This window comes from Lactuca serriola, chromosome 1, assembly GCF_051521515.1.
Source record: "Lactuca serriola cultivar US96UC23 chromosome 1, Lser_US96UC23_V15, whole genome shotgun sequence".
NCBI classification, from domain to species: Eukaryota; Viridiplantae; Streptophyta; class Magnoliopsida; order Asterales; family Asteraceae; genus Lactuca; species Lactuca serriola.
In genome coordinates this window covers 165966398-165991361 of record NC_136408.1, presented here as the reverse complement: position 1 = coordinate 165991361, position 24964 = coordinate 165966398, and the positions used below count along the sequence as shown (strand labels likewise).

General features: G+C 35.1%; 1 protein-coding gene across 1 annotated transcript; it reads left to right on the top strand.

The window, feature by feature from the left end:
- The first annotated feature begins 9364 nt into the window (after nucleotides 1–9364).
- Nucleotides 9365–11134, top strand: LOC145072086 (parthenolide synthase-like). The gene is made up of 2 exons (XM_079018457.1): nucleotides 9365–10259; nucleotides 10404–11134. Exons 1-2 carry the CDS (start codon nucleotides 9387–9389, stop codon nucleotides 11025–11027), a joined length of 1497 nt encoding a protein of 498 aa, XP_078874583.1. The 5' UTR covers nucleotides 9365–9386; the 3' UTR covers nucleotides 11028–11134.
- The last annotated feature ends 13830 nt before the right edge of the window (nucleotides 11135–24964 follow it).

The following is a 24964-nucleotide window of genomic DNA, read 5'->3' as shown; positions in this document are numbered from 1 at the left end:
CACATCAGCCGCAGTGCAGGCTAAAAATCTTCTTGTATCAAATTATTCTCGTGGCTTCTTTCTTTTCTTGGATTTTTGCACTCAGCTGCATAATGACCATATTCTTGGCAGTTATAACACTGCACTGTGCTTTTGTCTTGATTGTTGGAGGCCCCATGATTCCCTTCCTTGTGGTGATTTGACCCACTTCTGCCACGGCCACGTCCTCCACCATGTCTACCCCTGCATCTGCCTCGTCCCCGTGAGCCTCCAAAACTTCCTCTATGAGATTTGGATTTGGAGTCACCATATCCTTTCTTCTTGTTTCTCTCTAACCACTATTGGCGTGTCAAGAGAATTTTTTGATCATCACTTTCGGTATGGCCCTTCATTCTTTCTTCGTGTGCTTTTAATCTCCCAATTACTTCTTCTACTGTCATTTCCTCTAGATTTCCAAATTGTTCCAGGGTTGAGGCTAATTGCAAGAATTTGGTTGATACAACCCTAAGCAGCTTCTTCACCACATAGGCTTCATCTACCGTATCACCCAAAGTGCGCATTGAACTCACAATGTTCTCTACTTTCACTGCAAATTCATCCACTCCTTCTGACTCTTTCATGGTGAGTGACTCAAACTCAACCTTTAGTGTTTGTATTCTTGCTATCTTTACTCTATCATCCCCTACAAATCTTTTCTTTAGAGCCTCCCATGTCTCTTTGGCTGTTTTCTTTTCAGCCAACGACATCAAGAGATCTTCAGGTATCCCTTGATAAATAACTGCTAATGCCATTTTGTCTTTCTTTGCATCAACGGCTGTGTTTGGAGTTCTGGGCTCTACTGCATTACACACACCATGAGCCTGCATGAAGACCCGCATCTTGATTGCCCATGCTCCATAGTTGGTTCTTGAAAACATTGGATAGTGGAGAGTAATTTGACCATCTTTGTCGCCATTCCCATTGTTTCCTGCCATCTATTCACGAGATTGATACTTGGGCATGCACCAGAATCTTTGCTCTGATACCAAGTGTTGGACTTTAGCGGCAACAATAAGGAATTTACACCAAAATGGAAACATGGACAGGAAAGCAACGGTACATGGGACAAAATATAGAAGGGCAAAAATGGAATAGCTCTGCAGTTTTAGTAATCTGGATAAGGAACAGAGTATTTCAAAGCTTTAAAAGCTTTTCTTATTTAACTTGATAACAGTGAAAGTGACACACAAAGTTACGTATATAGCTTGACTATTAAAATAAAATACTTGCATGAAAATAGGAAGTAACTAGTACTAGCTAAAGACCAGTTACCATCACTTTTAGAAAAACAGCCTTTTACGACGCTCATTGCGCGTCGTAAAAGGATCAGACGACGCGCAAATGCGCGTCAAGGAAGGCCCTGTCATAAAGAGAGACGACGCGCTTTTGCGCATAATCTATAGACGACACGCATTTACGACGCTCATTTATGACGCGCAATTACGACGCTGATTTCCACACGCAATGCGTATCAAGGAAGGCCTTGTCATAAAGGAAGACGACACACATTCGTGTGTCGTAACCTTACGACACGCGTGTTAATGACACGCAGTGTGTATCAAGAAAGCTCCTGTCAAGAAAGGCCATGTCATAAATGAAGATGACACACATTTTTGCGTATCATAATTTTAAATCTTTAAAAAAACATTATTTATAGATTTACTAATTTTCAAATTAAATTTTAATGTCTCATAATAGAAATAAAATACCATATACAAAAAATACAATCCATTGCATAAAGTATAATGTCATATAATTGTATTTCTTACAATATATAAATTTGCATTCATCTAATCTACTCCGTGTTTCATACTAACAATTGGAATGAAGAATGCAATACTTGCATTTGCAGCATCTTATCTCTTTCAGCTTGAGCTTTCTTTTCCTCTTCTAACTCTAGAGCTATTCGCTTTCATCATCAACCTTGTAATCATGTCAGTTGTACAATATCAATATCAACTAATTAATAATACACAAGGTATGTATGTATGTATGTATGTATGTATGTAGGTATGAGAGTGGAATCAAAATGATCTACCAATAAGTGTTTTTTATTGCCTTGAATCAAAGTATTTTTGGTGGCCTCAAGTATATCTCCCAAAGGATACTCCTTCATACACCCACCTGCATATATGCAAATATACATGTACAATATTGAGTATGTTATGGGAAAATTGCTGAAAATAGCAACATACTTTCAATATTGGTAAAGGGGTAAAATATTAATTTGTGGAGTATATTATGGGGCATTGTGACTTTATATATACCTAATACTACATAAGCTAATACTACATTATTATTAAGATGTTTTCCCTAACTATACAACCTAATACTACATTGGTATTAACGGGCACCTTCTTGTTTCATATATCATGTCCACATCATAAGCTTTATTGCTATTTTCTTTTTTACCAATAGGTGTCATAACAGTTAATATATCTCTATCTCCCCCTTCCTTTGTAACTTAGTCCAATTATAGAAATGCCAAAGTACAATATCTTAATAAGAAAAGAATTAAAAGCACATGATGTTGTAATTTGTAAAAGTAACATGCCTGTGGAAATATAAAGATCCAAAATAAGACTCGAATTAATAAAATTCAGATGGTTTGTGGTGAGAGGTTTAATTATAAACGTGTTTTAAATGCATGCCAGCCCATTGGTAAACTCGATCATTTATAGCTTTGGTAATAGAAAATAAGGTTTAAATGTTTGTTTATGCAATAAAGTTATCATTGACAAACTATCATCATCTTTAATTACAACTTGTTTAATTGGTTGAAATGTGTAATTTGTGTCAAGTGTTTAAATTAATAAAAAAATACTCTATATAAATTAGTAAATATATAAAACAATCTTATATGAATTGACAAAAAAAATGAATCTTTATCTTTTATCTAAAACTTTAAGTAATGTCATGAAACGAGATAATCGATTATTGATTATAATAGTAAATATTTTGGTCTTTAGGTAATATATGATTATACATTTCGTCTAAGCTGCTGTTTTTTACATTAATTATAAAAATAAAATAAAGATTAAATAAACAAACATTAATTTGAAAAGAGAAAATATACCCATGAAAAAGAAAAAAAGAAAAAAAAAGAAAAAAGGAAACACATGCTAGAGTGGGTGTCCAAAAGAGAGGAACATTTGTCACCTGAAACCAAACCCCTTTTCCACACCAATAGCAAATGGAAAACTGGAAGGGTAAACTTATATCTCTATTCCATGATAAAAAAAACAGCCACATGGAAATTGGAAAAAAGATAAAACCATAAATAAAAATAAACCCAATCTAGCGCAAGACTTTTGGAGCAGTAGCACATATGAAATGGACAACAATGATAAAAAAAGAGTTTTGGTGTTGGGTTGAAAATGTATGAAGTTCTTCTAGACGATAAACCAAAAGAATTCACTAAATAAACTTCTATATAATAAAAGAAGTAAAATTAATTATACCCTGTCATTTGGAGCTGCTGCATGCCCATAATGAAGAATGGAGGAGTGCAACAACTAGAAGAAGAAGAACAGAAATAGCTCCTATTCATGAGAAAAATTTGTACCCTTTGGTATCGTTTAGAAATCAACAGAGGAGTGCAACAACACTTACAATAAGAAATCAACATCAATTGCAGGAATCAGATTACATTGTAATGCTTGATTCCATTCCCTCTTTGATTACTGCATTCCAAACACACTACCTTAGTTAAAGTAACTATGACAGACTCATCACTTCACTAGGTAAAAATTGTACACAAAACCAAAAAGCTCTCTTACTTCATCTGAACTGTCTTCTGAATCAGACTCATTACTTCACTCGGCTTTCTTGGTGGTTGCAGCAGGACCATTCTTGGCAACAGCAGCTGGCTTTTTTGGCGCCTCCTAAATTACATAGAAGAATACTTAGAAAGTGGAGAACAACATGTATCATGTAGAGAATGGTGCTAACAAGTGACAAAATTAATGTGAAATTAGAGAAACTGTATCCAAGTGCCAAGAGATTTACAAACTCTGACTCACTTCTTCATCTGATGAATCACTATCATCCGATGATTCAGATTCAAATTCAGATTCATCTGAACTACTTATAGGTTTACTAATAGGTTTTTTATTCGATCCAATTTTAGCTGTAGGAGCGGACTATTTCTTAGGTTTAGGTTCCTGCAACATGTTAAAAAGGCTTGTAGAAGGGTGAAGAATAAAATAAACGATTTTTTACCATATGTGATAATGACTTCATATTCAACTTCCCTTAGCTGATCCATGGCCTCTGAGATCTCTTCTTTTAAGTTCTAATTCAGACAAACATAATAGGAGAGAAAATAATCAGCATTAAAAAAATCTAAAAAAGTTCAAATTTTTAATAAAAAACTACCATTTATCACCCCAAGTTATGCACGAAGGTTAGAAACTTGTCCATCTCTTGTCTGTTGTGGAGCTTTTAGATCACCTATGCATTCAAGATTCTTTTGGTGTCCAAAAATCAGATCACCTATGTATGTATCTCAAATAGAAACCTACTTTCATATTTTTTTTCTTAAGTATAAAACGTATGAATCAAAAGCACATGGAATAAGTTATATCACCGTATAATGTACAACAACAGGTGCCAATTGCCTTTCAACACCTAACATTAGTATATGTTCCAAAACATTTCCCTACAAATAATAGATGAAAAGAAACTGAGTCGTGATGATGCATAAATTCTAGAGTTTTATATTTATGAAAATAAATAGAAGATTTAAAAAAACATAAGCTTTTTATGCAAATAAATAAAAAAACGAATTGTTAGAACTTAAAAGATAGGGATATAAAAGTTACCTCATTCCAGTCCAAACAGTCGATAGCTTTGACACATTGATTTTCCTCTTTTAACCTTATTTTAGCATTCCTAAAAGCTCGCATCATCACCCTTGGTTCCCAGCTAAGTCCACATGTCTTTTTTAGGACATTTTTAACCACAACTGGTTCGCCTCTTCTCCAATGCATTTGAAAATGTTCAAAATCTTTCTCTTCTAAGTCAATAGCATCAGGGCAATATAGTAAATTGTTGTCATTACTACTACTACTACCCTCCCTAGAATCCGATTTCCTTACACCACGTCTATGATGATGATGATTTTCCACACCAATGGCAAATGGCAAAGTGGAAGGGTAAACTTATATCTCTATTCCATGATAAAAAAACAGCCACATGGAAATCTGAAAAAAGATAAAACCATAAATAAAAGTAAACCCAATCTGGCACAAGACTTTTGGAGGAGTAGCACATATGAAATGGACAGCAATGATAAAAAAAATGAGTTTTAGTGTTGGGTTGAAAAATTATGAAGTTCTTCTAGATGATAAACCAAAAGAGTTTTGGTGTGGTGAAGAAATATGCTTTCCATCTAATACTCTTCATTTCTGGTTTCATTTTCCTCATTACCTACTCCAAAAGTAGTTACTTAATATCACCAAAAGATGAAATCACCATATACAAGCAACTTATAATGTTATAATATGCACTGAGAAATTGAAGATTATTTAGTAATGAGCTAATTTCAGTTTAGTCATTACATAGTGGAATGATAATGATATATACCTCAATGTGAGCTTTAGAACTTATACCATTGGCATATTGGATCACAGAAAGCTCCAATTTTGACTTCAAAACACGACATTCAGTCAAACTAGGGTGCATGGTCTTAAGATCTGTCTAAAATTTCTCAATCCCCTGAAGTAGCAAAAAATTCAAATATAGTATCACTTACTAAAGTAGCAAAAATAACATATTATTCACACTAACTGTGTATACTTCCTGCAATTTATAGATTATTTTTTGGTATGCTACAACTTCACTTAGTTTTTAATTTTTTTAATTGTTATTTTGTCAAATCAAAGAATAATTCATAAACTAATATTTTCAAATGCTACTTACTTATTTTTTAAGAAATTTAATATTTTATATGGAATTTTTCTATCAGGTAAAGACTAGGAAATAACATACACAATTGACCCAATGATATCAAATTTTGACTTGTGCTCATGAGCAGGAGGGGCCCTTGGAGCAGATTTCTCAGCCATTCCCACACTAATTTTGTAACCTCTCAATTCATAATCTGATCAAACATTAAAAAAAACTAAATTAGAAATACCCATAAAATAATTTATATAGTTGAGTAAAGAAGGTACTTTGGTTGCAGAATCCCCCAGCAGAATGTGCTGCAGAAGAATCCCATCAGAATGTGATGCAAGAAGGGACCCGAATTTAGGGTAGGGCCATGCAACCTGCCAGAGTGGACCATTGTGACACGTCAATGTGGTAAGGGGGTGTGAGGTGGCGGTGCTGATGGTGGTGGTGACACTGGTTATCTTGATGGTGGCATCAGAGGAGGCGGATGCTACTCGTTTTCCATATGAATCCATACAGACATCATGGATTATGTATGTATGACCTATTTCAATCTTCTGCCCAGACATGATCTGTTGAATTTGAAGAAGATTTGGATCAGTGGATGTGAAAACAAATTGAAGAATTCATATAATCATTAAGTTTGATAGAAGAATAGGTTTAGTGTTATGAAGAAATTGAATGTTCCAAATCTGCTCAAGGATATGGTTGAGAGAAGAGTGTAAACGTAATCATCAAAATTTTCCCCAATTCAAAATTTTGAAAAAGGCGTTTATAATCAGGACGCTGTTCTTCCCCAATTTTTAAGAATTCATATGCTGCTACACAATTATATACGAAACAGAACTTCTAATTTATGAAATTTCATACCGAGGCAATTAAACATTTCTCAATTCTAAGCCCTAATTATAGATTTCTATTCAAATTCTCCCCTCAGATTGGAAGATCAATATCAAGATTGCCAATTTGGCAAAAGAAATAAAATAGAAGTGTCATATAAATAAAATTTACATCAATGATGCTTAGGTTTGAACCATTCATTAGTCTCGTATGTTTTGGTTCCCAAATCAGAAAAGTCCCCTTTACAAATAAACAGACTAACTAAGAAGCACCAGATTTTCGCATCTAACTAAACCATAAACACCGAACTTCAAATAATACTGATTTTATAAATATTTAAGAATGGAATAATGTTAATCCTTTGTACAAGAAGTATATATGTAGAAGTAGAAAGGAAAAGAAACAAAGAAGAGGTGAGGAGAGGAGATGACCTAAAATCAGAATCTGCAACTGAAAAAACATGACGAGAGGTGCTTGTTGTTCAGAACATGTTCATAGTTATAAACTCTGTAATGGAACTCTAAATGGTGAAATGAGATCGAGAGGCACTTGTTCGGCTTTAAGATGTCAAGGATATCAATTGCCTTCTCTAGGAAGTTGGTCCAAAGCCACTCGTACCTCCTCCTCCGAGTTCTGTACTAGAATATACACATAGGCCATTGACTTGAAATTAGGTTTTTGCTCCCGTCGACAGTCATAGATCGCCGAAATCTGATTGTCGTCGGAATGTTATAGAAGGATTTTGCAAGGTTTAACAGTGAGGATGGGGTGAGAGAGCTACAAATGGTGATGGTGGATGAAGTGTTGGTCGATAAGGCATGTACGTCGTCGTCGTGCGATGCCTAAAGATTCGATGTGGGTTGGAGGTGGTGGAGGTGGGTATTAGGCGGGGTTTTAGGGATTCGTTTAATCGAAGAGGATTTTAAGAATTTCAAAAATATGAAAATATCGATCGAAGTCAAAAATATGATTTCAAGAACCTCACAACTAAAAATCGCATATCAGAAACCACACATTGCTTTTAGGGTTTCTTTTGATCAAAGAGGATTTCACAACATACGAAGAAGAAGGAGGAGAGTATCAGGCGGGGGTTTTCAATTTTTTGGTATTTCATTCCCCCCTTGCAATTAAAAAATTGAAGAACGCGTGCCGATGAAAAAAAATTATAAAGCGACAGTTCTACACGACGCACTTTTTTATAGTAGGTGCCCTCCGTGTTTTTTATTTTTTTTGTTGGACACTAACTTCAGGGCACACATAAATGCGTGTCCTCTATGCTTCATATTTTGGAAAATTGACACCAATTTGTACGGCACGTACAAATGCGTGTCCTCTATCAGCGCGTGTCATTGATTGTGCGTCATAAAAAGCTGTTTTTCTAGTAGTGCATGTGTCTTTGATTAATTCTTCCTAACATAAAAAAACGTGCATACTAAATAAAGGTTATTGAATTACTTTTAACAAAATCAACTACCTTTGCTTCCAGGTTCTTCAATAACTAAAATGTCATAACAATTTCATGAATTCAAAACGAAAAAATAAAGAAAAAAAACTGAACTGATAAAACATTTCAAGAGAAAATCATGACATTACCTTGCAACAAAACCAAAAGCGAGTTACTCATTAAACGCCAACGTGGATGAACATATATGCACATGCCTCAAAATCACCCAACATCTCTTCGGATAAAAAAAGGAGCTATAAAATATTTTAACTAAAATACTTGATTTGAGAGGGCCCGTGTTGGAGAAGACGACGGTGGAGGAGGTTGCCAGCGAGGCGGCGTTGGAAAGGCGGTGAAGGTGTAGCTGCGCGAAGATATCATGTATGCGGGCAAGGAGAAGGAGTAAATCGCGTGAAAGGGTGAAGGGCTACTAGGTACGAAGGAGGAAAGGGCAAATGTGGGCAAAGTCTCAATCAGTGTTTGTTTTGTTTTGTTTTTTTTTTTTTTTGGACCGAGTAAGAGATTTTTGGACGGAATAAGAGGCATTAATTGAGGTATCAACAACCAGAAAAATAATAATAATAATCTCAACTCCAACATTTTATTTTGTAATTATAGTATGTTGACTCTTTTTTTCTGGGTCAACATTATCACAATAAATTAGTTAAACTTATAATAAGCTATTGGAAAAAAAAGGACATTCACATTGCAACTGCCAACATGCATTTTGTTTTTAAATATAGTATGTTCTTGACTTTGTTTTTAATTCTGGTTCAATGAAAATATATTAACCTTTTTTCAGCTGTCCGAGCTGGCATCAGGCATCTACCCGGCTAATTAATATTTTTTGTTTAAAATCTGTCGACCAAGTGGTTGCAAAACCCCCTTGTGTATACTCTTGTAATTGGCTTTTCCTCTAGATTTTTGCTAGTTTGTTTTTTACATAAAATGGTTGTTCAAAAAAAATTTGTTTAAAGAGGTTGCACAGAAAAAAATATCCACGAGTTTATATTCTAAACATGTAATTAAAAATATATTTAATTATAATTAGCTGTTTTTCGGTTTTATCTTTTTCTTTATATAATTAAACCACTACCCTTTCACAAACTTATTAAATATCACGGATTACTCTCATCTTCATCTGCATATAAATTAAGGAACACACCATCACCATGTAGATCATATCGACATGGTTAATATCCTATCATTCATCCCTTCATGGTTTCTTTCCATAACATTACTTCTCTTCTTACCTTACATCTTTATACTTAGTATTCGACGTAAAAGCTCCATTAAGCTTCCTCCAGGCCCTAGGAGGCTTCCCATAATAGGAAACCTTCACCAAGTGTTAGGTCACGAAGGTATCCATCAAACCCTATGGAAACTCTCCCACATATATGGCCCAGCTATGCTTCTTCATTTTGGGTCCCAATCATTCCTTGTGATTTCCTCTAGTGAAATGGCTGCTGAAGTCTTGAAAACTCATGATCAGAAGTTGTGTTCGCGTCCCTACTCTCAAGCCTCCAAGCGACTGTCATTTGACTACATGGACGCTGCCTTCTCGCCATACAGTGATCATTGGAAACATATGCGCAAGGTTTTGGCATCTGAGTTCTTGGGTGCTAAAAGAAGTAGATTATATAAAAACGTGATGGAGATTGAGATGGAGGGTGTGGTTCATTCTCTCACATCACATACCTCTAGCACTATTGTAAATCTAGATGATATGTTCTTAAGTATAGTAAATGAAGTCGTGTGTAAGGTTGCATTTGGTGATAGTTATAGTGAAAAGAAGTTTAATGGTATGACATTGAAAGAGATAGTTGATGAGTCCCTAGTCATGCTTGGTGGTTCATTTTCAGATATTTTTCCAACATTTGGGCCGATTTTGGACAGATTAAGTGGGTGGAATCGTAGGCTGGAGACCTGTTTTAGTCATCTTGATGGCTTTCTTCAAATGGTTATTGATCAACATGAAACAAAAACAAGTGATCAGGAAAAAGATTTCGTTGATGACTGTACCTCTGGGTTGACTACGTGTGAATTGAAAGCACTTTTGGTGGTAAACAAGCTAGCTTAAGTTATTAAATTTTCTATACATTCGAATATATAGATTTCAATTTTGCTCTTTAACGCAAACCATTATATTTGTTCGAATAATATATGTGATTAATGTGAGTTAACTTTGTGAATATTTGTATTCCAGAATGTGATTGAAGGAGCGCTTGACACAACGGCTGTAACCATGGTGTGGGCATTCTCTGAGATTGTAAAGAATCCAAGAGTTATGCAAAAGTTGCAAAACGAGATTCGAAGCATCATTGGGAGAAAAGCGAGTTTACATGAATCAGATGTCGCCAACATGACATACTTGAAAATGGTGGTGAAGGAGACGCTAAGATTGCACCCACCAGCTCCGTTTCTGATGGCACGTGAATGTGTAAGCCATTGTCAGATTGGTGGATATGATGTTTTACCTGGTACGAGAGTCATGGTCAGTTCATGGGGCATAGGAAGGGACCCAAGAAACTGGAAAGAAAGCCCAACCGAGTTTTGTCCGGAGCGATTTGAAAATACTCCATTGGAATATTTTGGAGGGTCTAGTTTTGATATGATCCCATTTGGAGGGGGAAGAAGAGGCTGCCCTGGGTATAATTTAGCTACTTCAACTGCAGAATTTACTATTGCAAACCTTCTGTACTTCTTCAATTGGGAAACACCAAATGGAGTGAAGAACGAAGATCTGGACATGGAAGAGCAAGGCTACCCGTTTCTTCGTCGGAAAACACCTCTTTGCCTTGTGCCCATAAAGTATAACTGGCAAGACTAGGAATCATTTCTTTGTTTCCATTCAATAATATATGTTGGACCCGCGGTCGAAAGAACTTTATTTAAACGCGCGGTTTTCTTGAACATTTAGTTGTATTCTCGTTAATGTTGGAGTAATCCTGAATTTGAAAAACGTTTTTATATCTAGTTTTCTCTTTCAGATTCAGTCTTTATCCTTTCCTAGGTATTATAGTAGAGATAAACTTAGGTGCGGTTTGTTTTTGGTAAACGTATTATAGTCGAGATAAACTTAGTTGCGGATTGTTTTTGGAAAAAAAAACTTCTTCAAAGCATTTTATACTGCGTGACAGAGTACATGCGCAACAATTTTTATCCCACAACAGTTTGTTTTTTCATAGTCTTCGGAATATAAAACTTCTGTGTGTGTGTTCTGGGACAACACTTGAGTTTGCTCTTCAAACCTAAACCTGAAAAAAAAGCATTCCATCCTGTTTTATCCTAGACGTCGTCATCGCCGATCGCATCTGCAATCATCCCCCTTTGCCGACGCAGCTACCTTCCCACCAGCATTCCCTCCTCTCGGGCACAAACTCCTCCCGGTAGAACGCTCATTCCAGTCGTCGGCACCGATTCATCGGAAAACACCTCTTTGCCTTGTGCCCATAAAGTATAACTGGCAAGACTAGGAATCATTTCTTTGTTTCCATTCAATAATATGTTGGACCCGCGGCCGAAAGAATTTTATTTAAACGATTTTCTTGAACATTTAGTTGTATTCTCGTTAATGTTGGAGTAATCCTGAATTTGAAAAATGTTTTTATATCTAGTTTTCTCTTTCATGCAGTCTTGATCCTTTCCTAGGTATTATAGTAGAGATAAACTTAGGTGCGTTTGTTTTTGGTAAACGTATTATAGTAGAGATAAACTTAGTTGTGGTTTGTTTTTGGAAAAAAAACATCTTCAAACCATTTTATATTGCGTGACACAGCACATGCGCAACAATTTTTATCCCACAACAGTTTGTTTTTTCGTAGTCTTCAGAATATAAAACTTCTGTGTGTATGTTTTGGGACAACACTTGAGTTTGTTCTTCAAACCTAAAACTGAAAAAAAGCATTCCATCCTGTTTTATCCTAGATGTCGTCATCGCCGATCGCATCTTCAATCAACCCCCTTTGCCGACGTAGCTACCTTCTCACCGGCATTCCCTCCTCTCGGGCGCAAACTCCTCCTGGTAGCATGCTTATTCCAGTCGTCGGCATCGATTCTGCTTTCATCTCGGTAAGTTTTTTTTTTTCATTAATTGTTGGTGAAGCAAAAATTCTGCCATGGTTAATCTTGACTTTTTTTTTTTGTTTTTTTTCTTGCTGGAGCAACTTCGACTTTCCTGCTTCTTCTTAATTTTTCTATTTTTCTTGTTGAATCATTGTTGATATCTTTGTTCTTGTTCAATCTTGATGCTAATGTTATCAAATCATTGAAGATGTTTTTTTATTCTGTTGAAATATCATAAATTTATGCTTAAATGTCATATTCTGCTGAAATGTTGTTGAATCATTGTTAAAATGTTGCTGAAATGTCATGAATTGTTGCTAAAATGTCATTAATGGATGCTGAAATGTCATAAAACATTGCTGAAATGTTATAAATTGTTGCTGAAAATGTCATGAATTGTTGCTGAAATGTAATGAAATATTGTTGAAACGTCATAAAATGTTGCTGAAATGTTATAATTGTTGCTGAAATGTGAATAATCTTTGCGAAATTTGTTAGTTTAATAAATAGAAGTTGTTATGCTGAAAGTTATTGTTATACAATTATGTTTGCTAAAATAAGTATTCCATATGTTTTTTTTTGTTTTTTTATTTTTTTTTTGTGATTAGCAATGGGAGATAAAAATACATGGACCAATGAGTAGATAAAATTCCTATTGCATAGTTATATTGAAGAAGTATACATTGTGGGTAGAAAAGGTTTGAGTTTGCACAAACATTCATGGAACAAGTTAGGAACAACCATTAAGGAAAAATATGACATTGATTTGACTCAAAGACATTTGAAAAACTCCTATGACAATCTTAAAGCCAAATACAAAGGATGGTTATACTTGAATAACAAAACTGAAAACCTTTACAATTCTCAAACAAACACTTTTAACTTAACAAATGAGGAGTTAGAGGACTTTAAAAAGGTGTATGTGTGTATGTATATATATATATATATATATATATATATATACACACACACACACACACACACATACACACACACACATATTTATATGTATTTTGTTAATATAGTTGGCACATATTGTATACTACTTTTTTTACATTGATTGGGTTTAGGGACATCCGAAAGTTGCTTCTTTGAAAACTGTCCTATTGTTGTTTCCAGAGCTTTGTGCATAACTCGTTGATGGAAATAGTGCCTCTGGTAATATTAGCTATGCCACATCCTAAATACCATCGGTACATGGATAATCTTCTTGTCATGTCGCACCACACCTTCTATTAACATAGATAAGGATGATTACTTTTCCCATCATAGTAGTGAGCCTTGTACTCAACCACCACCTTCTACTGCTTCACCATCTGTTGTTTCACCTTATTCCGTTTCACCTTCTGATAACTGTAGCGGTCGAAATGTAGATAGTGAGAGGTCGAAATACTTTGGGTCTATAAGGGTTCGAAATCTTTCGTTTGAATCAGAATGATTTCGACTCTATATGAATTTACAAGGCACATTTCAAATGCAAACTAGAATGTTCAGTCCTTGTACATTTTCTTGTGTCTGTAAAACCCTACAAATAGGGTAAGTATTAGGGTCGAGAGAAACTTTTTGTGCTTTTCGAAGTTTGTAAACACTCTCAAACTCTTGTAATCTTTTACAGACTAATATGAGATAGTCAGGTCTTATTTACTCGATGTGTTCTTTCTATGTTTTGTGATTGATTATGTATTCATTACTCGATTCTAACTCACATCAATTGGTATCAGACCAGAATTCATCCAATCAATTTAAGTTTTCTTGTTTTTTTTTCATATTTTTTGATTCGCTCTTTCCGATTCAATGTTTCTTCAATATTGAATTAGAAGACTTGTTTTAATTGATTGTTTTGTTTCGATTTTGCACTCTGTTTGTTAGATTGAGTGTTTACTTGTCATTTTCTGTTTGATTCTCCATTCAAATCTCCTTTTGAATCTAAAATTTCATTTGTACATACAATAATTGAGAACGGCGAGCTTCTCACACTTACTTGGATTATCTACAAAGATTCCAATGCTCATTTCTGAATACTATGAGCACTGGTCAGACAGAATGGAGGATTATCTCAACGAAATGAATGAAGACCTATGGAGATGCATCAAAAGTGGAAATTATTATCATGGAATGCATGAAGAAGTTGGAATTGTTGGTTCTGCTGCTGATGTGGACATGTGAAGGGATAAACATAAAGCAAATGACAAGAAATGCCTTCGTAAACTACGTAGTCCTCTTCCACCAGTAGTTTCAAACTACATTTGAAGTTGCAAAACCGCAAAGGAAATTTGGGACATATTGAAAGAAAAATATCAAGGCAATGAAAAGAAAAAGAAAAGCTCTATGGCGCAATGTTTGTTGGAAATAACTGAGTTCAAGCAGAAAGATAATGAATCAACATATTTATACTATGATCGTTTGAACGAATTGATATTCAAATGCACTCGCTATGGTGTTACACGTTCGACACTGGAATACAATTTGGCTTTTTTGATGGGATTAAGAAAAGAATTGAGGAACATCAGCCTGATGATCAAAATTCAAGAGAGTTTCGATGGTTATTTGTTGTTTGATTTTTATAATGTTCTTAAGGCCTATGAAAGTGAAATAAATGAAATCGCTGAAGAAGGAAAGTTGATCTTAGGAGGACCACTGACACTGATGTTAAAAAGTGATTGCTAAGGAATAAGAATTCGAATTTGTTGAAGAAGATAATCTTGAAGAAGAAGGATTTATGGTTAACTCTGAAGATGAAGTAGTGGCTTATTATTCAAACAACAAAGTGAAAAAGTTCTTTAAAATTCCATTCAATCCGAAATACAAGAACAACAATGAGTTCAAGGGGATTAACACAACTGGAAAGAATGTAAAGGTAGAGTTGAAAGAGGAAAAAAATGAAGTAAAGAACATGGTTGAGAAGAAGCAGATGAAGCTTAAAGGGGATTCGGGTTATGATTGCAATTACTACAATGGATTGAATCACTTGTCTAAGGACTGTATGTTAAGTAAGAAGGAGGATAAGAAGGAAAGAGCGAAAGATGAATTGTACTATGCAAGGAAGTTTGAGGAGATAAAAGCTCGAACAAAGGGATCTCCTTGATGCTCTAAAGGAGGAGATGAGCATGAAGGTACGTATCAGATTTGTTGTCCAGGGTCTGATGATGAGGAGATGAGGAATCCTACGCATGGATCTATGTATGCTCAATTCGAATAAGGTGGTTCTAATGATGAGAATATCATTGGTAGATGCTTTGTCTCAACAGGAGCTGACAAATCTCCAACGACGTTGAAGGTATGTAATCTTCTTAAATCTCTTGGTATTCCTTCAATTAAATATCATGCAGCTTTAACAGATTTTGATGATACTATTTCTTATCTTAATAATATGTTAATTTCCATGAGTAGAGAAACTAAACAATCGAAATCATTGTTATATGATGTTAGAAACAAACTGGAAGTTAAAAAGAGTGTTATTCAGAGTTTTGAGCTTCAATTAAGGAATGTTACATTAGATAGAGATTCTGTTAGGACTGGTAACATGTTGTTACTTATATAGAGGAATATTTAATGTAATTAGGCCAAATGACTGTATGTTGAATTTACTGAGTTGCATAATTCATCTGATATTTGCAAAGAACAACATCGAAACTTGCTTCCTTTCTTTGCTTATGAGAGAGGAAAGGTAGATGAAACTTCTTATGATTGTGAAAAGAAAATACCTTAGTATGATAAAGTACTTAATGATTTGTATGCTTATAGAATAGTTAAAATTGATGAATGCTTAAATTCTGATGATCTTGTTCATATTGTTAATGAAACTCTAACTAAAAATGAACAAGTTCAAATTTTGAACATGACTGAGAATTCAACATCTACTTCTCAACAGAATTTTGCTTATATCGAGGATAATTCTGATAAGATCAGTGAAATTGAGCCTGGGGAAAGTGTTGATTGTTCTCAATTATCTGTTATTAATGTCAATTCGATGGCTAAAGGAAAATAAATATGTCATGATTCAATGTCGAAGGTTAATAGTGATCAACCTTGAACTTCTAATCTTTGTGATCCTTATCATGTTGTGGTAGAAGACTGTGTGAGCAATGAAGATGATGTTTCGAATGAAACACCTATTCCTAGAGTTATAGTGAAACAAGTTTATGAAGAATCAAAGGAGTACACAAATGTGTTGAAAGATAAAGGAAATAATTATTTGGAACCAAACTCAGTTGTCTACCCAATATTCAAGTGTACAGATGGTGTTATATTTCCAAATCAAGTGTTTATCACCTTAGGTGTTGAGAGAAAAACTTTGAGACACACTTGAACAAGATGGTTAGAACAAGTATATAGCGGAATAGTTAATCTCGAAGGATCTCTTAGCTCAACAATAATATTGATAGTTAGAAGTCAGCGAGTTAGATGTGGAAAGTAAAGTAATGTAAATGATAACAATTGTTATATCAAGAATACACGTAAGTTGATTCATAACTTGGAATGCATTCAAACCAATTTTAGTAAGTGAGATCAAACTTAGTGAATAAGTCACAAGGACTTGCTCCGAAGAGTGATTATAATCTGATATGTTTAAGTAAGAAGTGGAGAGTGAAGAGTGATAGAATGATAACTTTAGAATTTGTATTCAGATGAAATGCATAAGTTATCAGTGAACAGGAGAGGTATACATTACAGAAGAATAAGTCTCTATTTATAGAGACATAGAGCTACACTAAATTACAACTCGATAAGCAGCCATGCAAGGCATACAGGATAATAGAGTGTATTACACAAAAGACAAATAAAGTAATCTAGCTAATGACTGCGGTAGGTGACTCCGGGTGCTGATGTGGTTGCGGTAGTGAGATGGTTGCGGTAGCTAAGTTCAAGAGGGTCACTTCCATGATTCAACAATTTCCCCCTAAGTGACCTCTTTAACTTTGGTTTAGCTATCAAGTTTGAGGAACTTGATCAAAATCCACCAGAACTTCCTGACGTTTTCCAGCCATGTGATTCTTCTTGTAATCTCGAACTTGACTTCTGCGGTTGTATGCTTTGATCTTTCAACTGCGGTCCGGCAGATGTCAAGTTGTTTCTTGGCACTACAAGAAAAAGACCCTTTTACGACGCGCAAACCACGACACTCATTGATTTATGTTACGCAATAAAGAGTAACATTAAAAAAGTGTCGTCTCTTCAAAAAATTTAAGGATTTAGGTCACGCATTATCGCGCGCCCTTAAATTAGTGTCTGGTGTAAAGAAAATAAAAACACGGAGGGCACTTTATCTAAAACGTACGTTGTCTATGAATGTCGCTTTATGATTTTTACCAACATGCGCGTTCTTAAAAGGGGGAAATGAAATCCCCTCAAAATTCTTAAATTTTTTAATACCCGCTTCAAGATCCCCTTTGTTCTCTTCTTTTCCCTTCAATCTGCAAACCCTAATCACTATACCATCTCTGATATACACCTCAACAACTCATAACTCGTTCTATAATTTTTTTTCTTAAAAACTCGCCTTCTTTAATTGACACATTGCAGATGACACTCCCAAAATCAGGTAATATTGGCCTATTGTTGATTAGGTACCAGTTTAATTACTCCATCCAACTGCAAAGAGCAAAAGCCCTAAATCAAGTAAACACATAACGTCGACTGGGTACTGATTGGTGAGATTCTCATGACCGCATGCTTTTCACCGCCTCCATTTCCATTCATCACATCTGACTTCAATCTTCTCTGTGATTCATAACCTAATTTTGACTTGCTATTTCTCTTTACCAATCACAGGTATGTCTCTCTCTATTCTTTATTAAAAAAAACTGCAATTATTGTTTTGGTTTTGCACATAAGCTTTTTAAAATCCATCCTCATCCTCTTCGGAGAATCAATTCCAACTCTGCACGTCTCCGTAATGTGGTATGATAGTTGCCTGCTTGCTTCCGGTTATCCTGACATCAAGATAAGGCTAGAGACTTCAATACTAAAGGAGTTCATTTCATTTGCGTAGTAGATTCTTCTTGGTGCGACATTTCCCCCGAAGCTGCTTGCTACACTTGGATTCCCATTAAACGCCATCTCCCCTTCATTGTGGTCAACTCACCCTCTTGACTTCCGCTTCACGCCGACTCCGTGGTTAGTCTGTATTTAAGATTATAATTCCACATGTTTGTTATTTTTGTAGGATTATTCGGTAGGTATATTTTGATAAAGTTCATGCGTATTTTTCTTTTTTCTTGCAGTTATAGCCACTTCTTTTGATTGCTCACCGCTCCAAACATCTTCATTTATTTTGATTAGTTTTGCATTTTGTATGCAGATGAGCTTCAATTTAATTGTTTCCTTACTCCTTAAGGATCTATTCTTTCTTCATTCTTTCCTCATGGGTTGAAAGCAAATTAAAATGGGGGATATTGCCTCGTATGTTGCTAAAAATGTAAACTTGAACTCCAAATTACAACTCTATTATTTTTGGTTTGTTTAAATAAATGCTAATCTGGAATCGAGGTATAGGGCTTGAACCCTAATTTCACTTCTTTCTATTATGAGCTCTCTCTTTTGAAAAAAAAATTAATCTAATGATGTTAGTTCATCTGTTCTCTACACCATTTTGAATACGATTTACAAGAAGAAGTTATCATGATAAAATTGTTGTTGTAACATGTTCAAATCATGTTAGTAATCACGTTTTCAAAGTATTCATCACTAGAGTCATGAGTAAACAAGATATTCTAACAAGTATGTTAACACCTCAAACCTGATGACAATGAATCCACATGGTGGAGACTGTGAAGGTGAATTTTTGTGTCGGGTTTAAACCTTTCCCCCAGCTCAACACTTCCTACCTACTACTCTTCTCTGTTGATTTCTTTTTAATTTGTTGATTGCAGCTCATGTTATAACTTTTTATTCAAATTATTTTTCAAAGTATCATCTATTATTGAGATTGAGTTTTTATTTGACAGGTTTTTCAAAAGACTCAACTCAAGAGCTATTGGTGACAATCAATTATATGAGTATTACGCATCATCTTTATAATGGAAGAGTGGAGCATGCTGCACTCGACAGGTATAGCTACTAGAACACTAATCAATATAAGATTTTGAGAAAGACTAATGTTTCTTTTACTTGTGTTCAATAGATAATGGAGAGAATATTGTCATCTCCTAAGAAGACACGGCTTCATGGTGATGTACTTCGGATACTCTTCCTACATATGGACCCAATATTACCCCTCCCCAGACTTAAAATGCTTTCAGTTAAGTTTCTAATTATCTACAAATTATTTCTTTTTTCTTTTTCAATTCTATTTTGCTTAACATATGGATACTGTGTGCTACTTGGCAGGTTCTATATCACGTGCTTGGGGCTATACCCTCCTATCAAGGGTTTGTTGGACCAGCATTAAATGAGTTGTGTCTTGGTTTGCAATCTGAAGAAGTAGCACCTGTATGTAGCATTTTAATTATTAGCAATGTAATCATATTTTCTTGATTCCCTTACAAGCCTAACTTTTCTTGACATTTCTACCCTCAGGCTCTATCTGGTGTTTATGCGAAAGACCTTCATGTTAGACTAGCTTGTTTAAATGCTGCAAAATGCATTCCAGCTATATCCAGCCTTTCTGTTCCTCAAGATGTAGAAACTGCAACCAGCATTTGGATCGCCTTACATGATCCCGAAAAGGTAGAAGATTCAATTTTTTTAATCATGTATTAGATGGAAATTAGTTTATATCAAGTCTTTACCACATTATATGTAATGCAGTTGGTGGCTGAAGTGGCTGAGGATTTATGGGATCGTTATGACTGTGAATTTGGGACCGATTATTCTGGACTCTTTAGAGCTCTTTCTCATGTGAATTATAATGTTCGTGTGGCTGCTTCTGATGCATTAGTTGCTGTATTAGATGAGTACCCAGATACTTTACAGGTGATTACTATTTTCTACCAACTCTTATCTGATTCATTTAAATATGTTATATATGTTCTCATACAGATTGATGTTTGTGCAGGAATCTCTTGCGACTTTATTCTCTCTTTATATCCGTGATAGTGGTGTTGGTGAGGATATGGTTGATTCTGGTTGGTTTAGGAGACAAGTGATTGCAATGGCTTTACATGCTGCAGCTGATGTACTTAGAACCAAAGACCTTCCGGTTGTTATGACTTTCTTGATATCTCGATCCTTGGTAAAGTTTTAATTTTTTTGTTCAAAGTTTTTGATAGTTAGATTAGATATTATACAAATGTAGCTTTCAAACTTTTGATGATTTCAACTGCAGGCTGATACCAATGTTGATGTTCGAGGAAGGATGATTAATGTTGGTATCATGATCATTGACAAACATAGAAAAGATAACGTCTCACTTTTATTTCCTATATTTGAAAATTACTTGAACAAAAAAGTCAGTATATGTTGTAAGTCAAAATTTTCACTTGAGATTAAGTATGAAACTCCTAAAGTTAATATATAATCTTTCTTAGGCCTCGGATGAAGATGAAGAGAAATACGATTTGGTACGTGAGGGCGTGGTGATATTTACCGGAGCATTAGCAAAACATTTGTCTATGGTTTGCTTTTTTCAATCACTTAGAAGTAAATTTAAATTTTAAAGGTCTCTCTTTTTACTTTTTGATTTTCTTTTAATGTTTTCTTCTTGAACATGATGATCCTAAGGTCCATGTTGTTGTAGAGAAGTTGTTGGAGGTGATTAACACCCCATCAGAAGCTGTACAGAGGCCAGTCTCAAGCTGCCTGTCTCCAGTAATGAAATTGAAGCAAGTATGTATTAGTGTTTCCAACAATAGTGTACATCTGAAACATTTTGAATTGAATCTTTTGCTATTTTTATTTTTGGCATTAGGAAGATGCATTGTCACTTGTTACTAGGCTGTTAGATCAGCTTATGAAGAGTGAGAAATACGGAGAACATCATGGTGCAGCTTTTGGACTTGCTGGAGTCATCAAAGGATTTGGAATATCTAGGTTGAAAAAATATGGAGTTGCTACTGTTCTTCGTGAAGGACTTGCACATAGGAATTCTGCCAAATATCGTGAAGGATCTTTGATGGCATTTGAGTTCCTTTGTGAAAAGCTTAGGAAATTGTTCGAACCATAAGTTGTTCCCATTAATCAGTTTTTGTTTATTTATTTATTTATGTATTTCTATTCTATGTGTGATAGATAACACTGTATCTCTGTTACAGGTATGTGATCTACTTGTTACCATTGCTTTTATTTTCGTTCTCTGATCAAGTTGTTGTTGTCCGAGAGGTTGCTAAATGTGCTGCTCGTGCTATGATGTCTCAACTTACTGCTCAGGGGATGAAGCTTCTCCTTCCTTCACTTCTCAAGGTCCCTCTCTTTTTCCTTTTGTAGAAGATTGCTCCTGTGGAACTTCAACACCATGAAACTTTCCTACCTTGAGCTCCCCAATTAAAAGAAAGAGCTTCTCAACTTCTTCAAATGGTATCTTCTTTGATGATGTGATTTAATTAATCACTCGCGTTCATTTTCATCATGGTTTTGAAAACCGGACCGGACCGGACGGTTCAACCGAAAACCAGTAAGGTCACCAGTTTTTTCAGGCCCGAAAACCGTTTGTTTCTGAACAGGTATTAAACCGGATGGTTCGTTGAAAACCGGAATAAACCGGAGCAGTCCAACCTGCTAAGTAACTGGTTTTTCTTTAAATGTTGGTCACTTGTCCAATCACTATCATTATATGGAGGATCAAACCAGCGGGTGTTTCTTTTCCCTACCGATGTGGGACAACTCCTAGTTTAGAGGTAAAAGGAAATTGGCAATCCTTTTATAGAAGATTAAATGGTTGTAGGTTTTATCAAGTGACCGATGTGGGATAGAAGAAATTGCTGGCAAATTAAAATAGCAACATGTGGAGACAAGTTTCGAAACAGGGACTTCGATTTCTTTCAAATATCCTTAACAACTTAACCATTTAACCAAGAAGCTACATGTTAAAAAATACGCAAGAATATATTTTTGAAATATAATTATCAACAATATTCAAATCGTCATCTTAATTGTTTAGGATAATAGTTAATAATAGTTCATTTTAATATATATATATATATATATATATATATATATATATATATATATATATATATCCAGTTTTTCCAGTTTTTTTGACCAGTCAGACCAGTTGAACCATCGAAGAACCGGTAAGACGATCAGTTTGATGCCCGGTCCGGTTTTCAAAACCTTAGTTTCATGTTCCACCTTCTAAATTTTGTTTAAGGAACTTGTGGCTGTTGTTGGGAAGGCCAAAGGGGGACAAAAGGGCACTAAAAAGCAAAAATATCCATTTCCAACTTCTCACACTAGAGCCAAACAGTGGAAACCAGGAGAAACAAAACTCCCAAAAATTAAAATGAAAATGACACGTGGGAGTGGTTGTTGTTTATGTGGATCAAAATATTCGTGTTGTTATGTGTGAGTGTTGTTTCTGTGCATCATTATTCTTTTATATTCCAATAGTTATAAACAAGAAGAAGTGCCTTGATCAAGACAAGAAGTTGAGGTCTTCTACATCATTCATATCCTCTTTCAGTTTCGTACTGGTTTTATAGCTCCTTCTTCACGGGTCAAGATATTTGAATACAAAAAACATGTTGATGTTTGTTGTTGTGTTCCAGTATATCCCTGGTAACCACAAGTTACCATCGGAGGACCACCGTTGAACACCCCCAAAATCCGGTGGTCACTGCCCATAGAACAGGTAAGGATGCTTTGGTTTCGTTTTTTATTTTTACTGATATGTTGTTTTTTAGTGACCACCAGCCACCACCGGAAGACCACCGTTAAAGCCTACCCGTAGAAATCTCGCTGCCACTTCAATCCATTTCAAGTGTAGTCTACTGTTCCCTTTTAAAAATTTTGAAACTTAGACATGACTACATATGATCAAAATAGCTATCTAATTTTATTAATAATAACTATTTAGGAGGTTGTATGCATTTAAATACAGTTTGTCAACTTTTGACTTGTTTTGCCTGCTGACCCTGTTTTTTTAACTAATTTTGTTATATGATGATAGAGATATTAAAGTGCTATGTTTTGATAAGGAAAGGTGGAAACTTTTAAAGAGTGGGCACAAACTTGCAGATGTATGATTCCTTGTGTTTATACTTAGGTTTTGTTTTGTTGGATGGAATGGAATGAATCATTGCATCCATACGTGAGTCCATATCCTCTAAAATCAACAATTTGGGTGCAGTTGAAGCTATAACATGAATCCTACATGTTTTTTGAGTGTATATGGAATCGAGGGTATTTTGGTCTTTTTGTAATATATGTCTCTTTACTTGTTCAGAAAAGTTAGAATGTCAAGATCCAAGTAGAACCAAACAGGAGATGCAGAGAGCAGCTCAAATGATTCCATGTCTAAAAAACGGGTTTGGTAAATATAAAAAATATGTAAAAAGTAAAAAACAAAAAAACAAAAAAAAACACCTATACCGACGACAAGTCGTCTGTATAGGTATTAGCTATTCAAACCGTTAGGACCCTTTTCAGATGTTCACTTTTCTCTCATTTGACCACTCACATTTGGCACAACTATTAGCAACTAACATTCCTTGTTTGATTCTTCTATTAATTATATTAGCATATTAATTTTTTGACTTTTATTTGATCAGGTCACAAGAATTATCGGAGCAGGAGTTCAGTAGTCTTCAAGAATTATGAAAGGCAAGATGCAACTTTACTTAGTTGGAATTTGATGTTTATCATCTTTCTGTATATCTTTTTAGTTTGTATAACATTACTTTGCAGAAGCTGTCCCTTGATACACAATCTAGTATTAGGCTATATAGTTAGTGAAAACCTCTAGTAACAATGTACAATTAGATCCCCTTATGCAGAGAAGGAAAAAGATAGAAGTTGTTGGCACATAGTAAGCTAGATAATGCAATTGTATATAAATGAGTTCATTTTTTTATAACATTTACTCACTATTGGAATAATTATTTGTATTTGACATATTAGTGAAATGAATTATCTTTGTTATTTATGGTATTTTATTTTGTATTATGAGGTTTTAATGTATTATTTAATATGAAAAATTAGTAAATCTATAAATAATATTTTTTTTAAACATTTAAAATTATGATACGCAAAAATGTGTGTCATCTTTATTTATGACATGGCCTTTCTTGACAGGGGCTTTCTTGATGCGCATTGCGTGTCATTAACACGCGCGTCGTAAGATTACGACACGCGAATGCGTGTCGTCATCCTTTATGACAGGGCCTTCCTTGATACGCATTGTGTGTCGTAAACGCGCGTCGTAATTGCGCGTCGTAAATGAGCGTCATAAATGTGCGTCGTCTCTCTTTATGACAGGGCCTTCCTTGACGCGCATTTGCGCGTCGTCTGAGCCTTTTACGACGCACAATGAGCATCGTAAAAGGTTGTTTTTCTAGTGGTGTGGGCAGGCGGTTCATGGCACTTATGGGAATAAAGTATTTGACATTGTCGATTTTCCTTTTGAAAATGATGCCAAGCTCTGGGAATTTAGTTGCACCTAGTGAACTGTCAGCAAAGCCTTCAGTGGGCATAGGTGCGGGGTCGAGAGGTGGAAGATCAAATTTCTTGGAGATGATGGGATAGATGTCCGCATCAATTTTGGAAAAGTCGCACACCGTTTCTGTCAAGAAGTTGTTGACCCGATCAAGTGCAGTCTTCATTTTTGGA

Excerpts from the sequence above, each read along its gene's own strand:
- LOC145072086 (XM_079018457.1), top strand. The coding sequence starts at position 9,387 with ATGGTTAATATCCTATCATTCATCCCTTCATGGTTTCTTTCCATAACA. Across the intron at positions 10,260-10,403 it reads AATTGAAAGCACTTTTGGTG|AATGTGATTGAAGGAGCGCT; the intron begins GTAAACAAGCTA and ends TTTGTATTCCAG.